The 19,301-nt window shown below is 42.8% G+C and overlaps 1 protein-coding gene across 5 annotated transcripts in view; it reads right to left on the bottom strand.

Moving 5' to 3' along the window:
* CPQ (carboxypeptidase Q) overlaps window positions 1-19,301 on the bottom strand; it is a 339,320-nt gene that overhangs the window by 196,568 nt on the left and 123,451 nt on the right. For all 5 annotated transcript variants that reach the window (XM_038579831.1, XM_038579832.1, XM_038579829.1 and 2 more), the window contains one exon: window positions 13,107-13,314. In XM_038579831.1, coding sequence (XP_038435759.1) covers window positions 13,107-13,314 — 208 coding nt within the window. The remainder of the gene's footprint in view (window positions 1-13,106; window positions 13,315-19,301) is intronic.

Genomic DNA, 19,301 nt, shown 5'->3' with positions numbered 1-19,301 from the left:
GGTTTCTAATTCTTATTGCTCAAAATAAATGGTTTTTCAAAATGACTTAATATGCTGCTTTTCACACTACTCAGGTTAATCTATTTGCTTTTGTGAACGCTGAAATAGGTTACTGGCACTCTGGAAGTGGGATCTTCCTTTTCAGTGATGGACTTAAAACGCTTTTAACAAAGAGCAATGACAACCTCTAACACTGCCTTTAGTATCTCGATAGCGCAGAATGTGGTAGGACGCTGGGGAAAAAAGCATTCATCTGGAAATCAGAAGGTGGGGATTCCATACATTCCCTTCTCTGCTGGAAACCGTACTGAGGGGGTTTCCGCAGACTGGAAACCCGCAACCACCTTAAGTTTCTAGATCAGTTTCATCATTTTATTTTATTTTATTTATTTTATTTTTTTATAATAAATTTATTTTTTATTGGTGTTCAATTTGCCAACATACAGAATAACACCCAGTGCTCATCCCGTCAAGTGCCCCCCTCAGTGCCCGTCACCCAGTTACCCCCACCCCCCGCCCTCCTCCCCTTCCACCACCCCTAGTTCGTTTCCCAGAGTTAGGAGTCTTTATGTTCTGTCTCCCTTTCTGATATTTCCCACACATTTCTTCTCCCTTCCCTTATATTCCCTTTCACTATTATTTATATTCCCCAAATGAATGAGACCATACACTGTTTGTCCTTTTATTTTAGTCATTAGCTTCCACTGGTAGAAAAGGCAAACATTTTGTTTTAATCACTCATTCATTCATTTTTGTCTTTGATTCAAAAAGTGTTTTTGAGGGCCTAGTACATACGTAGCGATGAGCTATAGATTAGTGACACAACAGAAGTACACAAAAGACCAGTGGAAGCTGCAAAGAGAAAAGTTTTTTTAGGGGAGGCGGCATTTGAGCTTGCCCTCGAACGGTGTCTGACGTACAACTGGAGCGCAATAAAGTTTTATCAAATGAGTTAACGTTATCAAGTCATTCATTCAACTAAAGTGAATAAATGAGTAAAGAAAGCGCAGGCCCAGATTTCAACAGGCAGATGCAGAAAAGGGAATCAGTATGAAGAAGGCAAAGAAAGAGAGAGGGAACACAAAATAATATGGAACAGAGAATCTTCCAGGCTTGGAGAACATAGGTTATCTGTGGGGAAAGGCATGACCAGTACGACGTCTTAGAGATGCAAGGCTTTTGTTGTTTCTTTTTTTTTTTTTTTTAATTTTTATTTATTTATGATAGTCACAGAGAGAGAGAGAGAGAGAGGCAGAGACACAGGCAGAGGGAGAAGCAGGCTCCATGCACCGGGAGCCTGACGTGGGACTCGATCCCGGGTCCCCAGGATCGCGCCCTGGGCCAAAGGCAGGCGCTAAACCGCTGCGCCACCCAGGGATCCCATTTCTTTTTTTTAATATAGTAAGTGGGGAGCCCCTATTTTAAATAGAAGGTTGCTAGTGAGGCATGCTTCTGCACGGAGCCATCCTTAAGGCGTATTGGTTGGGCGGTGACATGCCCGACGGGAGAGGAGAAAGACTAGAACAGAGACGTGACGGGGCGGGGGGGGGGGGGTGTCTCCACCATCCACACAACGACCCTTGAAGGATAACGAAGGAATGAGGTGCAGGTCTCTGAGCTGCACTGGGTCCTACACACTCATATCCAGGCCTCTTCTTAGAGGCTTATTATAAAAATACACATGGTAGTTTACAGTATCAACTCAAAGGGCTTCTGATATAAACACTGAGGGGAAAATGGGAGAAAGTTCTGGTCAGAATAAATGTGGAATGAAATATTGTAATTTTGCAAAGAGATGAGGCATGACTAAGGAAGAACATGCATTAACTGGCCATAATTGCTGCTAAAAATTCACATGACATTAAATTAAGTTGGTTTAACCTTAAATTAAGAGTCAAGAATGTGCACGGAATAATAACGTTCTTCATCCAATCATTCGTGTTTAATTTAACTAACGGCATAACTATGACAACACGTTTGTCACGTGGCCACACAGTGTTCTTAGAATCTTCCAAAGGCAGCCCTTTCGGCAAGGAGAGAAACCATGTTCACCTCGTCCTAGGCTTCCCATTGATTATTATTCAAAATTACTTCATTTTAGCAAAGCCCATAAACAGTTCAAAAGACAACATCAAGACTCCCTAGCCACATATTTATTTCGATGTAATATCATTTTTACTGAAAGATTTGTGTATAATCAAAACATCTAATAACAGGTTAAGTAAATTACAGAGTATCTATTTGTCGGAATAACTTGCAGATACTAAAACTCCTATTCCAAGGGGTATTTTGTGTAATGTGAAGTAAAAATCAGACCCGACACTCTCTATAAAACATAGCTACATAAAAATACCCACAGAAGAAAACACAGGGAAGGAAATGCAGCAAGATGTTAACAATAGTCCGAGTTCATGTGCTTCTGAGTAAATATTCTTTCCGCTTTCCTCTGTTTTTTTTTTTTTTCAAATATGTAGATAATAATTTTATACTAAAATCTAACTTGGACAATAAATGTAGCCTTTCTACCAGGAGCTGCTACCAAGTCTAGAGAAGAGCGGAGTTGGAACGGGATGCGAAGAGACCTCTGCAGCACGAATAGAAGGGCTTGGGTCACGGGCCTGTCACGGGGAAACACGCGGGTAACACCCAATAGTCAATGACGAGACACGGCAGGAACAGCACGTCAAGGCGGGCGACTCTCTTTTTAAAAAATTCGGTTGGTTAGCAGGATGCCCAAGGAAAACACACAATTGGTTATAAACCGTTAATTTCCACCTGATTATTGTAGCAGAACAGGCGAGTCAAAGAGCCTGGGGAAAATCCAGGTGTTCTCCATTAGCTGTTTCTTGGCCCTACTTTTAAGCTTAAAGTTTTCAAAACACAGACCCAGACAGTTTGGTGAAGTAACAACACAGGGAGGTGGCTATTTGGGATAACCTGGCCTCCCCTTCCACTAAGGATTTATACAGCACGCTTTTTGTTTTTAATTTTGAACTAAACATTTCGATGTTTTGATTGCCCTCCTGTCTTCCTGGATCGCCCATATGGATCTTAATTCTTTGCAGACTCGTCCCTCTTAGGAACCGGAGTTGCTACGTCTCATAGGATGTGGTACGTTCTTACTACACAATTGCTATGATTTTTGAGTTGTCTCTGTCTTGTCCTTCACTCGCAGGCCCTAAAAGGTACCTTTTGTGCATTTACTTTTCTCTTTGCCCGGAACACCTGCCAGTAAATTCCTTGTCCCTCTATTAAATTCCTGCTCATCTCTCTCACCTGTCAGCCGCCGGCTTTCCTGACAGCCCGGACACAGTATTCCTCTCTGTGTATCTTGTGCTCTTTGATTATTATTTCACCCCAAAACCTAGTGGCTTAAAATCATAAATATTGATTATCTCACACAGTTTTTATGGGTTAAGAATTTGGGAGCCGACGAGCTGGGGGTTGCTGGCTCGGGGGTATCTTAGGAGGTGTGGCCCGGGCTGCAGTCATCTGGAGGCTTGCCTGGAGCTGTTGCATCTGCTGGCTGGCTCATCTGTGCCGTGGCTGACAGAGGCCCCAGGTCCCCAGCACGTGGACGTCTCCACGGGGCTGCTTGAGTTACCCTCACAACATGGCAGCTGGCTTCTCCCAGAGCGAGGCATCCACAAGAAAGAGCAAGGAGGCGGCCACATGCTTTTTACGTGCTAATCTCAGACATCGCCATCCTTGCTGCCACATTATCCTCATTAGAAGCAAATCGCTAAGTACGGCCCGTGCGTGGGGCAAGGGAACGTGGCTCCATCTCTTAAAAGGAGATCAAGGGATCCCTGGGTGGCGCAGCGGTTTGGCGCCTGCCTTTGGCCCAGGGCCTGATCCTGGAGACCCGGGATCAAATCCCACGTCGGGCTCCCGGTGTATGGAGCCTGCTTCTCCCTCTGCCTGTGTCTCTGCCTCTCTCTCTCTCTCTCTGTGACTATCATAAATAAATAAAAATTAAAAAAAAAATAATTTACTATGATAAAAAAAAAAAAGGAGATCAAAGAGTTTGTGGACAGTTTTAAAACCGAGATTGCTCTTACTGCATTCCATGCTAGTTACTTATTCACCCAATTTCATTTTTCAGGTTGTGTTTTAGAGCATCCTTAAAGCATCTGCTCTACGCCGTACTAAACTGCAGGGCTCTGGGCAGTGACTACAGGCGAGTCACAGGGGAACCAAACTTTGAACCTTAACTCCCATTTATTAGATGTGGGTTTGACTTTGAATCGCAGCTGCCGCCGTCTCTAAAGTGGAACTGCCCTAATCAGCCCTGTCGTGAGGATTACGTGAGATAATACAGGTGAGAGGACACTGCGAACTGTGAAGGACGACAGCGTACATTTGCTCCGGGTCGGCCGGGACGTGGGCACCACAGGCCCCGTCACACCGCAGTCCGAGTTGCAGAGCAGCCTGCCTGTTTTACCCTTTATCATCTCTCCTCTCTGCCCCCGGATCCTCCCCGAGTCTGCAACCTAGAGCTCCGTACAGGACAGCTGTTCGACGAGCATCCGTTGCTGCTGATTACGCTGCTGACAGCGACGCCGACTTTCTCTCCATTTAGGGTAAAACAGGAAACCCGTGAGACAGCAGTGCCTCACAAACTAGAAGAGAAAAATACTAAGGAGTCCAGGGCAATGAATTGTCAGAGTACAGATCCCAGGACACAATAAACTGGTGTTTACCCCCGACTCTTCGATGCAGGAGCTTCGTGAAGTTTGTGGTCCAAGCTTCAGTTTCGTCATCCGGAGTGTGGAGCTAACAGCATGGCTTACTGGACAAGGTCATAGTGAAAATTAAAGGAGAAAATGCATGAGCGAGAAGCATCTATAATGCTTCCTGTCACGTGGTAAACACTCCATAAACGTGGATTATTCGTCGTCTTGTGATTATTGTTAAATGACTGCATCACTAATAAAAGAGTCGCGCTCCGATCTCTGAAAGATGGTGTCCTCTGGCTTGCAAGGCCCATTTGGGCCACTAGGATGACTTACTGAGTCCCGGAGAGGGTGGTCTCGGGGGAGCGCCTGTCTACCTGGGTGGCTATCTATCTGCCACAGCCTGTCTGGCTCGGGCTATTTCCACTGCTGTCTTTACGAGCCCAGAGGCATGCACAGCTATGAGCACATTTCAGAAATTTGAAAAATAAACAATGAAATGCCTCACGCTTGCCACACATGTATTTTTCCTTCCATGATTTAGGTTGGCTGGTTCTAAGCCATAAAAAGTTTATAATAAGAAAGAAAGAAAAAAAAAAAAACCCCAAAAGAATGAAATTTGCCAGCTTCCAATCTTTAACCCCACCCCCCAAAACTTTCCAGCTCGAGGTTAAGATGTGAACAAATGTTCCAACCAATATGCTCATGAAAGATTTAATAATTACTTTGCTTATGAAAGTTTAAACAGCTGTTTAAGTCAGGGAAACGGCTCCCGCCCAGGCTAAACAACTTGCTGGACCCACGAAGGGGGCCTTACAAATCGGAGACCACATACTGGGCTGCAGGACGGAGCTGCGTTTGTGCACGACCTGTCACCAGTCACTTCTCCGCGGCATGGCTCGCTCACCAGGTCAGTCGGGCTTTGTTTATTCCTCCGACAAGGTCTTGACAACGTCGACGTCAACGCTAATGAATTATTTTCAATAATTTATTTGTAGAGACATACGTACACGGACGAGGCCATGCGAGGTCACCTCGCGTGCCCTTACGGAAGGAGGAACGGTGCTCCCCGAGCTGCCCCAGGCCCCAGGCCCCGTGGAACCGAGCCCGCCTAACGTGTCAGGGCCACCCAGGGTGCTATGGCCGGCAGCGGGGTCTCCCCAGGAGGGTGCCCCGGCCTCCGGCTCCGGCGTTGGCCCCACTGCCCCGCGGGGCACCCGGTGTCCTGGGGGCAGAGCGACGTGCCCCCCAGAGTAAGAGCGCCACGGAGCCCTGTAGGAGCAGTGGATGGGTTCCACCCACACTGCACTTCTCCTTCTTTTTCTCCCCTTTATCCCAACTTGAGCACCTCTGCCAGTTTTCTTCCCTGCACCCTTTTCCCCCTTCCCTAATGTGTGCAGCAGCCGAGGCGAACAGGAGTGCAAAGCTCCCGCTAGGAGCCTCAGGGGCCTCCTGCGCCCGCAGGACCAAGCCCGGGTGCACCTGCAGGCAGGCCGAGGCTGCGCTCATCCCTCCGACGGGCCTTTCCAGTCCTCAACTCCTTGCTTTGGCATAAGCCCTTCCCTCCCCAGAAAAGGTTAATACATATTGAGGGGCAAAGAGACAAAATAAGCTACGGAGAAAATGTAAGAGGCAGGGCTTGGATTCTGCTGGGCTCGTCTCTAACTGCAGCACTAGGCTGCCCACCTGGCACTGCTGCTATAACCCTCACGCCCACACGTGCTGGGTACCCAATAGATTCGTGTTGTATTAATGAATGAATATTTTTTAAAAATAAATTTAAAAAAAAAAGTAAAACGTAAGGTGCTCAGTGAATCTTATGCCTCTAACCTACTGTTTCTCAAAAGGTTTGGGGAATATTGCAAAACCACCTTTTCCAAGTTCCCAGAGTACCTCAGCACTGTAAAGGCATAAGAAGTGCCCCCTGCAAAAGGAGTTAATTTAACTTTTTCAATAGGAGAGTTCCTCACCGTGTTTGAACACAGAATGTTAAACAAACAAACGAAACACTTACCGACACCGCTCCCAGCGTGCGAGCTCACTGAAAGGGCTCTGCTTCGTCTCGTTAGTATTTAACAGCACACAACGTGGGTGCCATTAGTCCGGTGATAACATCCAAGTATTTCTTTTTTAATAACGGAATTTAAAAACTGATAATAATAATAATGGAATTTTAAGGCTGGAAACGACCTTCGAGTTTTTCCAGACGAAGCCCCTCATTGTATAGTTGAAGGACTGAGCGGGCCAAGGTCACTCAGCCTGTTTGTGGCAGAAATAAAATCAGCACCAAGGCATGGTAACACGCTGTGCTCCTTCCGCATGAGCGATTCTCAGTCTGGGGTGACTTCTGTCCTGCACATTTGGCAGTGTCTGGAGTTGTTTTGACAGTCATGGTTATAGGGTGTGGGGGAGAGGCCGGGGATGCTGCTAAATATTCTACAACACACAGAGCAGATCTCCACAACAAAGAATTATTTGGCCCGATTAAGGAGGCACAAGGGCACAAGATGTGATGAGCACTGGGTGTTAGACGCAACCTATGAATCACTGATCTCTACATCTGAAGCTAATAATGTGTTATATGCTGGCTAATTGAATTTAAATAAAAATATTAAAAAAATAATTATTTGGCCCAAAATGTCAATAATGTAGATATTAAGAAACCCTACCCCCCACACACACACATATACACACACAAAGAAAAAGTGAGCCATCCAGTTAACAAACTAGAGCTTTCATCCCAATGTTTCCTACTAGCCTGCATGGTGCCGCATTATATTCGAAATAATACTTTACATGAAACCGAAATTGTTCTTTGAATCCATGAAAATAACTGCTATAGGAAAAATGCATGTATAAAAAAACAATTTCATTCATCAAAGCTTTATCAAAATGGGTTTGGATATCATCAACCAAAAAAAAAAAAATCTGAAGTGCCTTTTTTTTTTTTTTTTCTCCTTGCACAATTCCCTCAGAAGACTTCTGGAATATGTTAACATTGAAAAAATATCACATACCCAGCCAAAACCTCAGAAGAAGCCCTAGGAAATCACTGAAGAGCAAAAGAAATGGGCCAGCCCCAAGCGTCAACACTGGAGTATCTGTTACCACGAGAGGGTCTGTCCTACAGGTGCCTGAGTCCTTAGTGTTGGGCAATCGGCCCTTGTCAGGTGAGTGTGAGCACGACCCTCCTTCTGTGTTTGCCTGTTTGTCTGAGCAAAGTACCCCAGAAGCATCATAAAGTAAGGCCAGGAAAGTGCTATTCGGGCCGATATCAGGACAGGGTCCCCCCTACAAAGGCTGTTCCACAGAGGATGCCCACAGGGAAGTCCCTGCTTTACAAGGAAACAGCTCAGTCTCAGGAGTACACGGTCTTCACCAGGTTCAGGTTACTATGGTTACGTAAGGTCTTCTCACTGGGGAAGCTGGTCAGAGGGTCCACCTGAACTCTCAGCACTTTCTGTGCAACTGCTCGTTGAGTCTAAAATCACTACAAAATAAAAAGCTGTTTTTTTGTTTTTTGTTTTCAAAACGATGCGCTTGGTAGCAGATCTACTTTGGCTTTGTCTACGATCCTCGGTTAAAACAGAAACACCTGATTACCCGACTGGGGAGAGAGGAGGAGTATGAACGGAGACATGGAGGATCAGGGCCTCATCAAGAATTAATGCCGTAGAAGTTTACGTATCGGATCCTCTTCCAAAGTGACAAGGAGCTAAGGAGGGATGAGACTCAAGCAAGACTTGCCGGAGATGCATAGAAGAGTGGACACAGCATAGGCGGCTCGCCCAAGTCATGACTCTTATGAGACCTCTCAGAAAACTCTGCGACAACGACGGGCAAGATCTGTAAGAGCTCTTCGTACCTAGGAAGGAGACGTCAGGAGAAAAAAGCATGACAGGAAGACAAAATTTCTCCTGTGTAATGACTTGGCACTGCCTGTATCCTGAATTGACCTATGTCTCTCGGATTCACACTCGATCCAGCTAAGGTGTGGCCTGGCACGATGGGCTAACTTTGAGAGTGAAAGAAGCGGGAGTCAGGATATCTGGAGTCACATTCCAGACGCATTCCTGTCAAGCATTTGCTGTGTCCACTGGGATGAATCGCTTGTGGATTCAGTCTCCTCATCTGAAGATCAGGGAATTGGTGCAGGATCTGCTAAGACCCCTACCTCCCTGCCCCTTCCAAGACTATTTTAAGTGCTAGGGTAACCTCTATTGACTTAACCAAAAAAACGAGACCTATTCATGGATGGCAACAAGTTTCCTACGAATTTTTCAATGCAAATTAGTTCCTTAATAAATGGAGAACAGACATACTACTGCTACGTAGCACTGGAACGGATCAGCTCAGAAGTCAAAGTGCTCCTGTCCCTGCTTACTCAGACTCGTCGTCCTCGACCACGGATGGGCCTCCAAGCTGGCACGGTCTCCCAGGAGTAAAGCTATCCGATGGGAAGGAGTTCAGAGGCCTAAAGTCAAAGCTTCCAGAGGACCATTTTCCACTGATGAAATTCATCTCCTCAAGCTCTGCTGAAGCCTCCACAACATGCCCTCATCACAGAAGAGCAGTTTCTGAGCAGGTCAAAGTGCAAAGAGAATAGTGGACTGGGAGGAAACCAAAGCGTGTCATTTTGGGATCTTTGGGAAGAGGGTAGGGTTAATGTGCATAATACCCCTACTCTGCCATTTTCACATATTGAAGCTCAACAAAGTATTTGTATTACTGGCGTTTTCTAAAAGCCTAAGGTTAATTCAGTACTTATGGCTTACGGCTGAACTACGCGATAGGGTTTTGAAATGTGTTAATGCTTCATCAATCACATACACGCTTTTCTAAGAGCTGAAAATCACCACACCTTGTCCGTGGTTCTTGGGCCAAATCAGAAGATTCTTTATGTGCTAATTGCTTTCCTTTCATTAAGGTGCTCTGTATGAATAATGAGATGTAAGGGGTTGTGCTGGGTGTTGGCACTGAAGAGTGTCTGTCAGCCACTGCGTGCATGTTAGCCTCCCTTCAAGTCACCCAGGATCTTTGACCTGCAAGCAGAATAAGAGTAATTGCAAAACTCTTCTTTTTAAAGATAATTCCCATTGCAAGTAATTTGCTCAGCAAAATTTAACATTCTTCTTTAGTAGGACATGGAGCAGGGAAAGGAAGACGTGTCAGAGAGAAGTTAGTCAACCTAAACCGTCAGCCTAAACAACCTAATGCTTATGTCACTGTCACCATTACAGCAGATCCCTCCTTATCCATGGGGGACCCATTCCAAGATTCCCAGTGGATGCCTGAAGCCATGGATAGCATCGAACCTGATATATAGTATGGTTTTCCCTACGCATGCATACCTATGACAAAGTTTAACTTCTAAATTAGGCAGAGAGATTAACAACAATAACTTACAATAAAATAGAACAATTATAACAACATACTGTAACAAATGTCATGGTGAACGTGGTCTCTCTCTCCCTCTCTAAGTACCTTACTGTATTGTACTCACTCTTCTTTTCGTGATGATGCGTGATGATTAAATGCCTACGTGACGAGACAAAGAGAGGGGAGTGACGTAGGCATGTGGTGTAGCCTTAAGTTACTGCTGACCTTCTGATCGTCCATCAGAAGAAGGAGCGCCTGCTTCCAGACTGGCTTGACCACGGCTAACTGAAATGGCAGAAGTGGAAGGCGAAGCTACAGATAAGGTGGGACTACTGTACTGATAATTAAAAGCAAAGCTGAGTGATTTTTGGAAATTTTGCCAGCAATTAGGAGAGCTAGACTCCCTCACCAGCCAATGAAAAAATGGTTCTTAGTTGGCATCTGAACCACCATCAGACATTTCCTTCTGCTCCTTCACTCTTGTTTTCTGCTCGTTTCTAGACGGTACTACCTAATTTCCTCTTACCTATAACTGCCTCCCCCCACCGTCTTCTGCTCACCTCAGTGTTTATGTTTATCATAACCTGTATCCTATAGGGAACAGGAGAGGAGGTCTGACAGCAGGGAAAGAACAGGTGGAGATCAGCATTTTAAGGCAGCTCTAAGCTGCATTGAGAAAATACAGAAATAGAGAGAACAGAAGAAGAAAAAAATCAGAGGGGGGCGGGTAGCAAGGGCCTGAATTAGGACACTAATGACAGTAAAGGCACGATGGAACAGATTTAAATATGCTGAAAGTAGACTTAATAGGATGTGGTACTTGGCTGTTGGACAGCGATAAAGAAGAGAAAATGAAAAATAATGTGAAGAGCTCTCACCGTGCTGACAGGTAAACACGGTTTTTTTCAAGACAAGAACCTAAGGCGAGCGATCGCGTACGAAGGGTTGAGGAGGGCAGGTCTGGACAATACAGAGCTGCACTGATGTCCCACATGCCAACGGACGATCAGTATTCTAAATGGGCAGGAGAACCTCTTGATTTCAAATGGAATTGAGATTAAGAAAATTCTCCAACCTTGCTTCCTGTCTTCATTTTACTAAAGCAAAATATGTCTTGAGAAGCTACGACAGGCCAAGTCCTGGGACAGGCATTAGTGAAACGCAAGAAAAAAAGGAAACAGAGGGTGTGCTTGGGGCATTAGCAACCTGCGGCGGGAGATGACACCAGGAGCACATACAGGGCTGGGATGTGGTGAAGGTAACCCGGGGAAGTGTCACGCAAGGGCTGGACTGTGCTTGCTCGGGTTCATTAACGCACCTCGTGCCTGGAGAGAAGAACACACGCTTGCTGCTTCCCCTCACAGTCTGGACATCCCCTCCCCGTGGTTTCTAGCAGACTGTGAGGCAGATTCCTCCCCCAGACACAGTCACGTAGACTCCCTGCGCTCGTCCACATTCTTTCTGTGGAAGCAATTGTCACTTCTTTGTGGGAGAACTTTTGTTCTTCTTCTACCTCATATTTGGTAACGACGTATTCACAACCAACTTCTGCAATGCTATGCAATGCCATGGTAGAGGTAAAAGTTTACTCTTGCATCTTGGAAACTCTCTGGTATCTACTACCCACCTAGAAAAGATGCTACTCCCACAGAACACAGAGATTGAAGCATCCTGATGGAGACCAGCGGGCTTAAAATTCAGGCTGGCCCAGCAATTCTGCTCCTAGGCATTGACCCAAAGAGAAATGAAAACATAGGTCCATGGGAAGACTTGTACAAGAGTATTCACAGAAGCTTTACTCCTAACAATCAAAGGCTAGAAACCACCCAGATGTCTCACAACTGCTGCGTGGATAACAAATCGTGGTATATCCATGCAACCAAACATCACTCAGCAGCAATACAAAGAAATAGGACAATTGATAAAACAACACGGACATATCTCAAAAAGCATTATATGAGTGAAAGAAGCCAGACACGGAAGACGGCACATTCTATGATTCCACTTTTATGAAATTCTAGAGAAGGAAAAATGATGGTTCTAGAAAGCACATCTGTAGTTACCGGGGACAGGGGAGTGGAGGAGGAGATAAACAGCAAAGGGACATGAGGCGATGTTTGCAGTGATGAAAATATTCTATATTATGAACATTGTAGTGGTTACATTACTGCATACATTTTTCAAAGCTCATTGAATTGTACACTTAAATTTGGTAAATTTAGGTAATTATACTTCCATAAAGCTGATTTTTTTTTTTTTTTAATCGACCCGGGCTTAGGAGTAGGCCTGAACATTCCCACCCAGAAGATGCCAATGGCCCTTAGGAAGCTGTGTGAGCCAGCACTACCTCAGGCCTCTGGCTGCGACAGCTCAAGAACTCCTCGGCTTCAACACTTTAGCTCAGGCCTCGAAACCCCCCCTGCTGCTTCAGACTAAGGTTCCCAATAACTCACGCTCTTCTTGCCACTCAGCCTCAGGGCCAGAGCAGCCCACTCACCCAGATGACTGGTCACAGGTAATCCTAAACTCCCCTGCCCAGGACTAGAAGCCTTAAGAAATAATAACTAGGGCAGCCCGGGTGGCTCAGCAGTTTAGTGCCACTTTCAGCCCAGGGCGTGACCCTGGGGTCCCGGGATCGAGTCCCATGTCGGGCTCCCTGCATGGAGCCTGCTTCTCCCTCTGCCTGTGTCTCTGCCTCTCTCTGTGTGTCTCTCATGAATAAATAAATAAAATATTTTTAAAATAATATCTATTAATATATATATATATATGTACACATGTATATATGTGTGTGTCTGTGTGTGAGCCGCTACTCAGAGGGTGAATTCCCATACCATGGATCCTATTTCACTCTTCAATTTGTTGTAAAACTTTTGGTGGGAAATACCTGTGTGTGTGTGTGTGTGTGTGTGTGTGTGCGTCCTGCCTTCAATGAGCTTATAAGGACCATCTCTGTAGATTCATGTTCTCTCTTTTCCCAACCATCTCTAAAAGCTGATACTTGGCCACAAAACCCTATTCCCAGACAGCCTATGCACCTCCTTCACTCACCTGCTCTGGGTATTTGCTTCCAATGATCTCTGCTACAGTGTTGAAGGAATCAGCGTCTGGGTAGTTCTTTGCTCCCATCTTCAGCTGAATAACAATTCTGTTCCCACGAGAAGCCATTCTTGACATCATCTCTGCATCTTCCACCGTAATACAAGCTGTTGGGATTTTCGGCACACCATCCTGATATTCCTGAATACCTGTGTGGGGACTTAAGAAAAGAAACCACCAGGTTACCTTAAAAGTAGAAATGGACCAAGCGTATTTTTTTAAGTCTCTGTAGTTGGCATTTGACTCTCACTGATCCTTGTTTGCACATGAGAAATAGGATGGGCGGGCAATATTAGTTTATTCATTTTTGATATAAATATAATTTTTCTTCTCGGTAAAAATAGAAACTACAACTTAACAATCAACTCATTGAAAACATTATGTGAGATTTATCATGATTTGATGATCCTTTAAAGTTGCAAATTGCCTCAAACTCAAAAGACATTAACAATGCCTTCCCAACCAAAAGGTGAGGGAACACGTGTTTGAGGAGACAAAGAAACTCAGAAGTCCACCAGGATTGCAGACCAGAAGACCCACACATCTGGAAGAAAGCTGCCCACATGCATCCAGCTCTCTGGTCACCGACTGGCTCTGCGGATACCCGCTTCCCACTCAAACACGGATCCGAACACGTAGCCCTGCTTTGGTGGGGGAATGCTCTACAGGAAAACTCTACAACAATGGGAAATATTTGTGTTCCCATGAAGAAAAGTGCTGAATAAACCCCAATCTCTGATGTCACTGCCACAAGAAAAAGAAAACTATTATAATTTTGGCACTAAAAAAAGAATTACCCGAACACTCAAGTTTTTCCTGGTAATTTCCAGATGCTCTTAGATTACTCAAAACACTCGTAATTAAAATTTCTATAAATGTATTGTTTTCTAACAACCTCTATGCATCCTAATTGAGTTTATCAGACTCATTTCCTAAAATCGCTCTTTCAATCTGTCCCTTTTCACTCCTGAGGTACGACGACTCCAAACCCTCCCAAACCACAGCTCCCTCGGGACCACGCTGGCACAGCTTCAGTGTGCACCACACCCTCTCGGTCTATTCCCATCTTCTGTTAAGGAGCAAAAAGTCTTCTGTTTAAAAGTAATTTTGCTTTCCCCATCTCCATGTTTGTTTCAGATTGCCTCAAATTTGCAGAGAGCCCTCCTCTCAGCCACAACACATGTCTTTCCTACAGAAGTGGCTCCAGCCTCCACATGCATAAACATGATGATCCAATCTTATCACTGCTTTCTTCCTGTGACTGCACATTTGTGACAAAATGTCTGGTGACTGACTATTTACTTAGAGAAAGTGCATAGCAAAATGATTAAGAACAGAGACTCTGAAGCAAAACCATCTAGGTTCAAATCTCAGCTGTGGCACTTATTGCTAACTGACCTCGGGCAAATTATATATACTTGCTTGAGTGGCTTCATCTATAAATTAAAGTGATAATGATAATACTTAATTCACAGAGTTATTTTGCAGACTCACTCAATTTATACAAGTGAATCACTTGACATGAAACATAGCACTTGATAAATGCTAAATATTTATTTTGTTAACCTATTACATTATCCCTGCAGAGCAAGACTATCTAATCTCAAATCCTTAGCACCATCTTACACACCTTGTATTAACATTTCTTAAGTATTAGTTTTCATCAAGAGAGAGGCACATGACTTAAAAACTCAAAAATTGTAATACAGTATCTGAATCTCTGCTCTGGAATATGCCTAATCCACTCTAACTTCTGGTTCAGGGTAGGCTATCAGGTCACATAACCCAGGTCAAATCCTGGCTCTACCATGAAAGGAAGCAAACCACATGACCTCACTGTTTCTGAATTTCCGCATCTGTAAAGTAGAGAATAATATTCCACTGTAAAGTAGTGAATAAAATAGATAATGATAATTATTATTATTAAGTAATAATTAAGTATAATAATAATTAAGTATAATAATACTAATAATTAGTATTGACTTCATAAGATAGGAGGATAATAATATATGTAAAGAATTTAAAATGGTATTTGGCACATTATAATCATTAATTAGTAAATATTAGTTATTATTATTTCTTCAGTGCTAATTTTCCCCACTGAATTGGTAGAGTGATTAATAACCAAAAGTATTTTGAAACATGTAGGAAGACAATTTAAATATTTATTGTTCAGATTACCTTACATGATGTCTGGAATTCAACAAACTCTCCTTGTTTTCAGACTCTCTTACTCAAGAAAAGGTCAGTGTAACACTTCTCAACAGGTTCTTTTTTTTAGTTTTTATTTAAATTCCGGTTAGCTAACATTCAGCGTAATATTGGTTTCAGGTGTACAGTATAGTGACTCACATCGATACAACACCTTGGTGCTCGTCACAAGTGCACTCCTTAATCCCTATCAGATATTTAACCTATGTCTCCACCCACCTCCCCTCCAGTAACCATTAGTTTGTTCTCTATATTTAAGAGTCTGTTTCTTGGTTTTCCAATCTCTCTCTTTTCTTTCCTTTTGCTCATTTGTTTTGTTTAAATTATGTTTCTTTTTTTATAATAAATTCATTTTTATTGGTGTTCAATTTGCCAACATACAGAATAACACCCAGTGCTCATCCCGTCAAGTGCCACCCTCAGTGCCCGTCACCCATTCACCCCCACCCCCTGCCCTCCTCCCCTTCCACCACCCCTAGTTCATTTTCCAGAGTTAGGAGTCTTCATGGTCTGTCTCCCTTTCTGATATTTCCTACCCATTTCTTCCTCCTTCCCTTCTATTCTCTTTCACTATTATTTATATTCCCCAAATGAATGAGACCATATGTTTGTCCTTTTCCAATTGACTTATTTCACTCAGCATAATACCCTCCAGTTCCATCCACGTCGAAACAAATGGTGGGTATTTGTCATTTCTAACGACTGAGTAATATTCCATTGTATACATAAACCACATCTTCTTTATCCATTCATCTTTCAATGGACACCAAGTTGTGTGGAATCAGAAAAGACTCCAAATAGCCAGGGGAATTTTAAAAAAGAAAACCATAGCTGGGGGCATCACAATGCCAGATTTCAGGTTGTACTACAAAGCTGTGGTCATCAAGACAGTGTGGTCCTGGCACAAAAACAGACACATAGATCAATGGAACAGAATAGAGAATCCAGAAGTGGACCCTGAACTTTATGGTCAACTAATATTCGATAAAGGAGGAAAGACTATCCACTGGAAGAAAGACAGTCTTCAATAAATGGTGCTGGGAAAATTGGACATCCACATGCAGAAGAATGAAACTAGACCACTCTCTTGCACCAGACACAAAGATAAACTCAAAATGGATGAAAGATCTAAATGTGAGACAAGATTCCATCAAAATCCTAGAGGAGAACACAGGCAACACCCTTTTTGAACTCGGCCTTTTTGAACTTCTTGCAAGATACATCCACGAAGGCAAAAGAAACAAAAGCAAAAATGAACTATTGGGACTTCATCAAGATAAAAAGCTTTTGCACAGCAAAGGATACAGTCAACAAAACTCAAAGACAACCTACAGAATGGGAGAAGATATTTGCAAATGACGTATCAGATAAAGGGCTAGTTTCCAAGATCTACAAAGAACTTATTAAACTCAACAGCAAAGAAACAAACAATCCAATCATGAAATGGGCAAAATACATGAAGAGAAATCTCACAGAGGAAGACATAGACATGGCCAACACGCACAGGAGAAAATACTCTGCATCACTTGCCATCAGGGAAATACAAATCAAAACCACAATGAGATCCCACCTCACACCAGTGAGAATGGGGAAATTAACAAGGCAGGAAACCACAAATGTTGGAGAGGATGTGGAGAAAGGGGAACCCGTCTTACACTGTTGGTGGGAATGTGAACTGGTGCAGCCACTCTGGAAAACTGTGTGAAGGTTCCTCAAACAGTTAAAAATAGACCTGCCCTACGACCCAGCAATTGCACTGTTGGGGATTTACCCCAAAGATGCAGATGCAATGAAATGCCGGGACACCTGCACCCCAATGTTTCTAGCAGCAATGTCCACAATAGCCAAACTGTGGAAGGAGCCTCGGTGTCCATCAAAAGATAAATTATGTTTCTGAACAAATTTGTGCCAATAAGTTAGAGGTCAGAGTTTTCAAAGTGGGGATAGTAAGTTTGGCATGTACCCATGGTTCCAATGAGGAAAATAGCACCAAAAGCATCTTCCAACTATGGTTCTGAATTCAAGATATAAAAGCTTTTATAATTTGTTTCTGCAATTAAGAGTGTCCTCCAGTAATGCAATCCTAGCACCGTTTAGTAGAAGTAGGTAGAATAAGGACTCGACACTTTTAGTTGGAGTCCTGTACTTTCACTGTCAATTGTTCTACAGGTGATGATCAGCATTGAACACCACCTTCCTGCTCCCATTTATAACCATACCTGCAATTTAACTATAAAGGAAGCTGTAAAATAAATCAAAACAATTATGTTGAAAAAGTAATACCAATTCTTTACAAATTCTTCCAAAAACTATAAGGGACTACTTCCCAACTTAATCTATAAGGTTGCCATTACTGATATCAAAACCAGACAAAGATATTATAAGAAAAGAAAACTATGGACCAATTGCTTTTATGAATATAAATGCAAAAAAATCCTCAACAAAATATAAGCAAACTGATGCCAGCAACCAATAAAAAGAATTACACACCATGACCAAGAGGGATTTATTCCAGAAATGCAAAGTTGGTTATCATCCGAGAATCAATCAATGTAATATATCATATAAAATACAAAAGGACAAACGGTGCATGATCATCTCAATAGATGCTGAAAAAATATTGACAAAATCTAATACTCCTTTATGATTAAAAAAGGCGGGGCAGCCCTGGTGGCTCAGTGGTTTAGTGCCACCTTCAGCCTGGGGCCTGATCCTGGAGACCCAGGATTGAGTCCCACATTGAGCTCCCTGCATGGAGCCTGCTTCTCCCTCTGCCTGTGTCTCTGCCTCTCTCTCTCTGTATTGCTCATAAATAAAATAAAATAAAATAAAATAAAATAAAATTAAATTAAATAAATAAATAAATAAATAAATACATAAATAAATAAATAAATAAATAAATAAATAAATAAATGGCTATAGTAGCAAGATAGTGTAGCAGTGGTATAAGGATAGACACACATCAATAAAATATCATTTAAAGTCCAACAATAAACCCTTACAAGAATAGTCAGTTCATTTTCAACAAGGGTGCCAAGAAAATTCAATGGAATAGAAAAGTATTTTCAAAGAAATGGTGCTGGGGCCAACCAAATATCCACAGTAAGAGAAAAAAGTTGCACCCATATATCATACATATATAAAAATCAATTAAAAATTTAATCACAGGGGGAACCTGGGTGGTTCATTTGGTGAAGTGTCCAACTCTTGATTTTGGCTTAGGTCATGATCCAAGGTTGTGAGATCAAGCCCTGCACTGAGCTCTGTGCTGGGTGTGTAGCCTGCTTAAGATTCTCTCTCTCCCTCTTCCTTCGGCCCCTTCCCCCCACTCAGATACACACTCTCTCTCCCCCACCTCTAAAAAAATAAAAATAAAGATATAAATAAAAATAAAATCTTTTAAAAATTTAATCATAGACCTAAATGTAAAAGCTAAAATCATAAAACTTCATGACCTTGGGGAAGGAAATTATTTCTCAGATACCTCAAAATCATAAGCAACCAAAGGAAAAATAGATAAATTGAACCATCAAAATTGTAAACCTTTGTATTTCAAAAGACATCATTAAAAAGTGAAAGCACAGAATGGGAGAATAATTTTGTAAACTGTGTACCTGGTAAGGCACTTGAATCTAAAATATATACAGACTTCTTAGAAACTCAATAGCAAAATATCTCCCTAATTAAAAAATGGGAAAAGTATGTGAATAGACTTTCTCCAAGTAAAATATACAAACAGATGATAGTGCATAACAGGATGCTAAATATCATTAGACATAAGGAAAATGCAAATCCAAACCACAATGAAATGCCACTTCATACCCCTATGCATCCACTCAAAATATACTTCTGTTCATAAGTCCCCTTGATGATAAACTATTTCTCATCAAGCTGGACTTCTCGATTTTTTTCTCTGCTTTCATGTCTCCTTCGGCC

This window comes from Canis lupus, chromosome 29 (genome assembly GCF_011100685.1).
Source record: "Canis lupus familiaris isolate Mischka breed German Shepherd chromosome 29, alternate assembly UU_Cfam_GSD_1.0, whole genome shotgun sequence".
Taxonomy (NCBI): domain Eukaryota; kingdom Metazoa; phylum Chordata; class Mammalia; order Carnivora; family Canidae; genus Canis; species Canis lupus.
The sequence above is the reverse complement of the archived record's forward strand: the minus strand, read 5'-3'. Positions and strand labels throughout refer to the sequence as shown.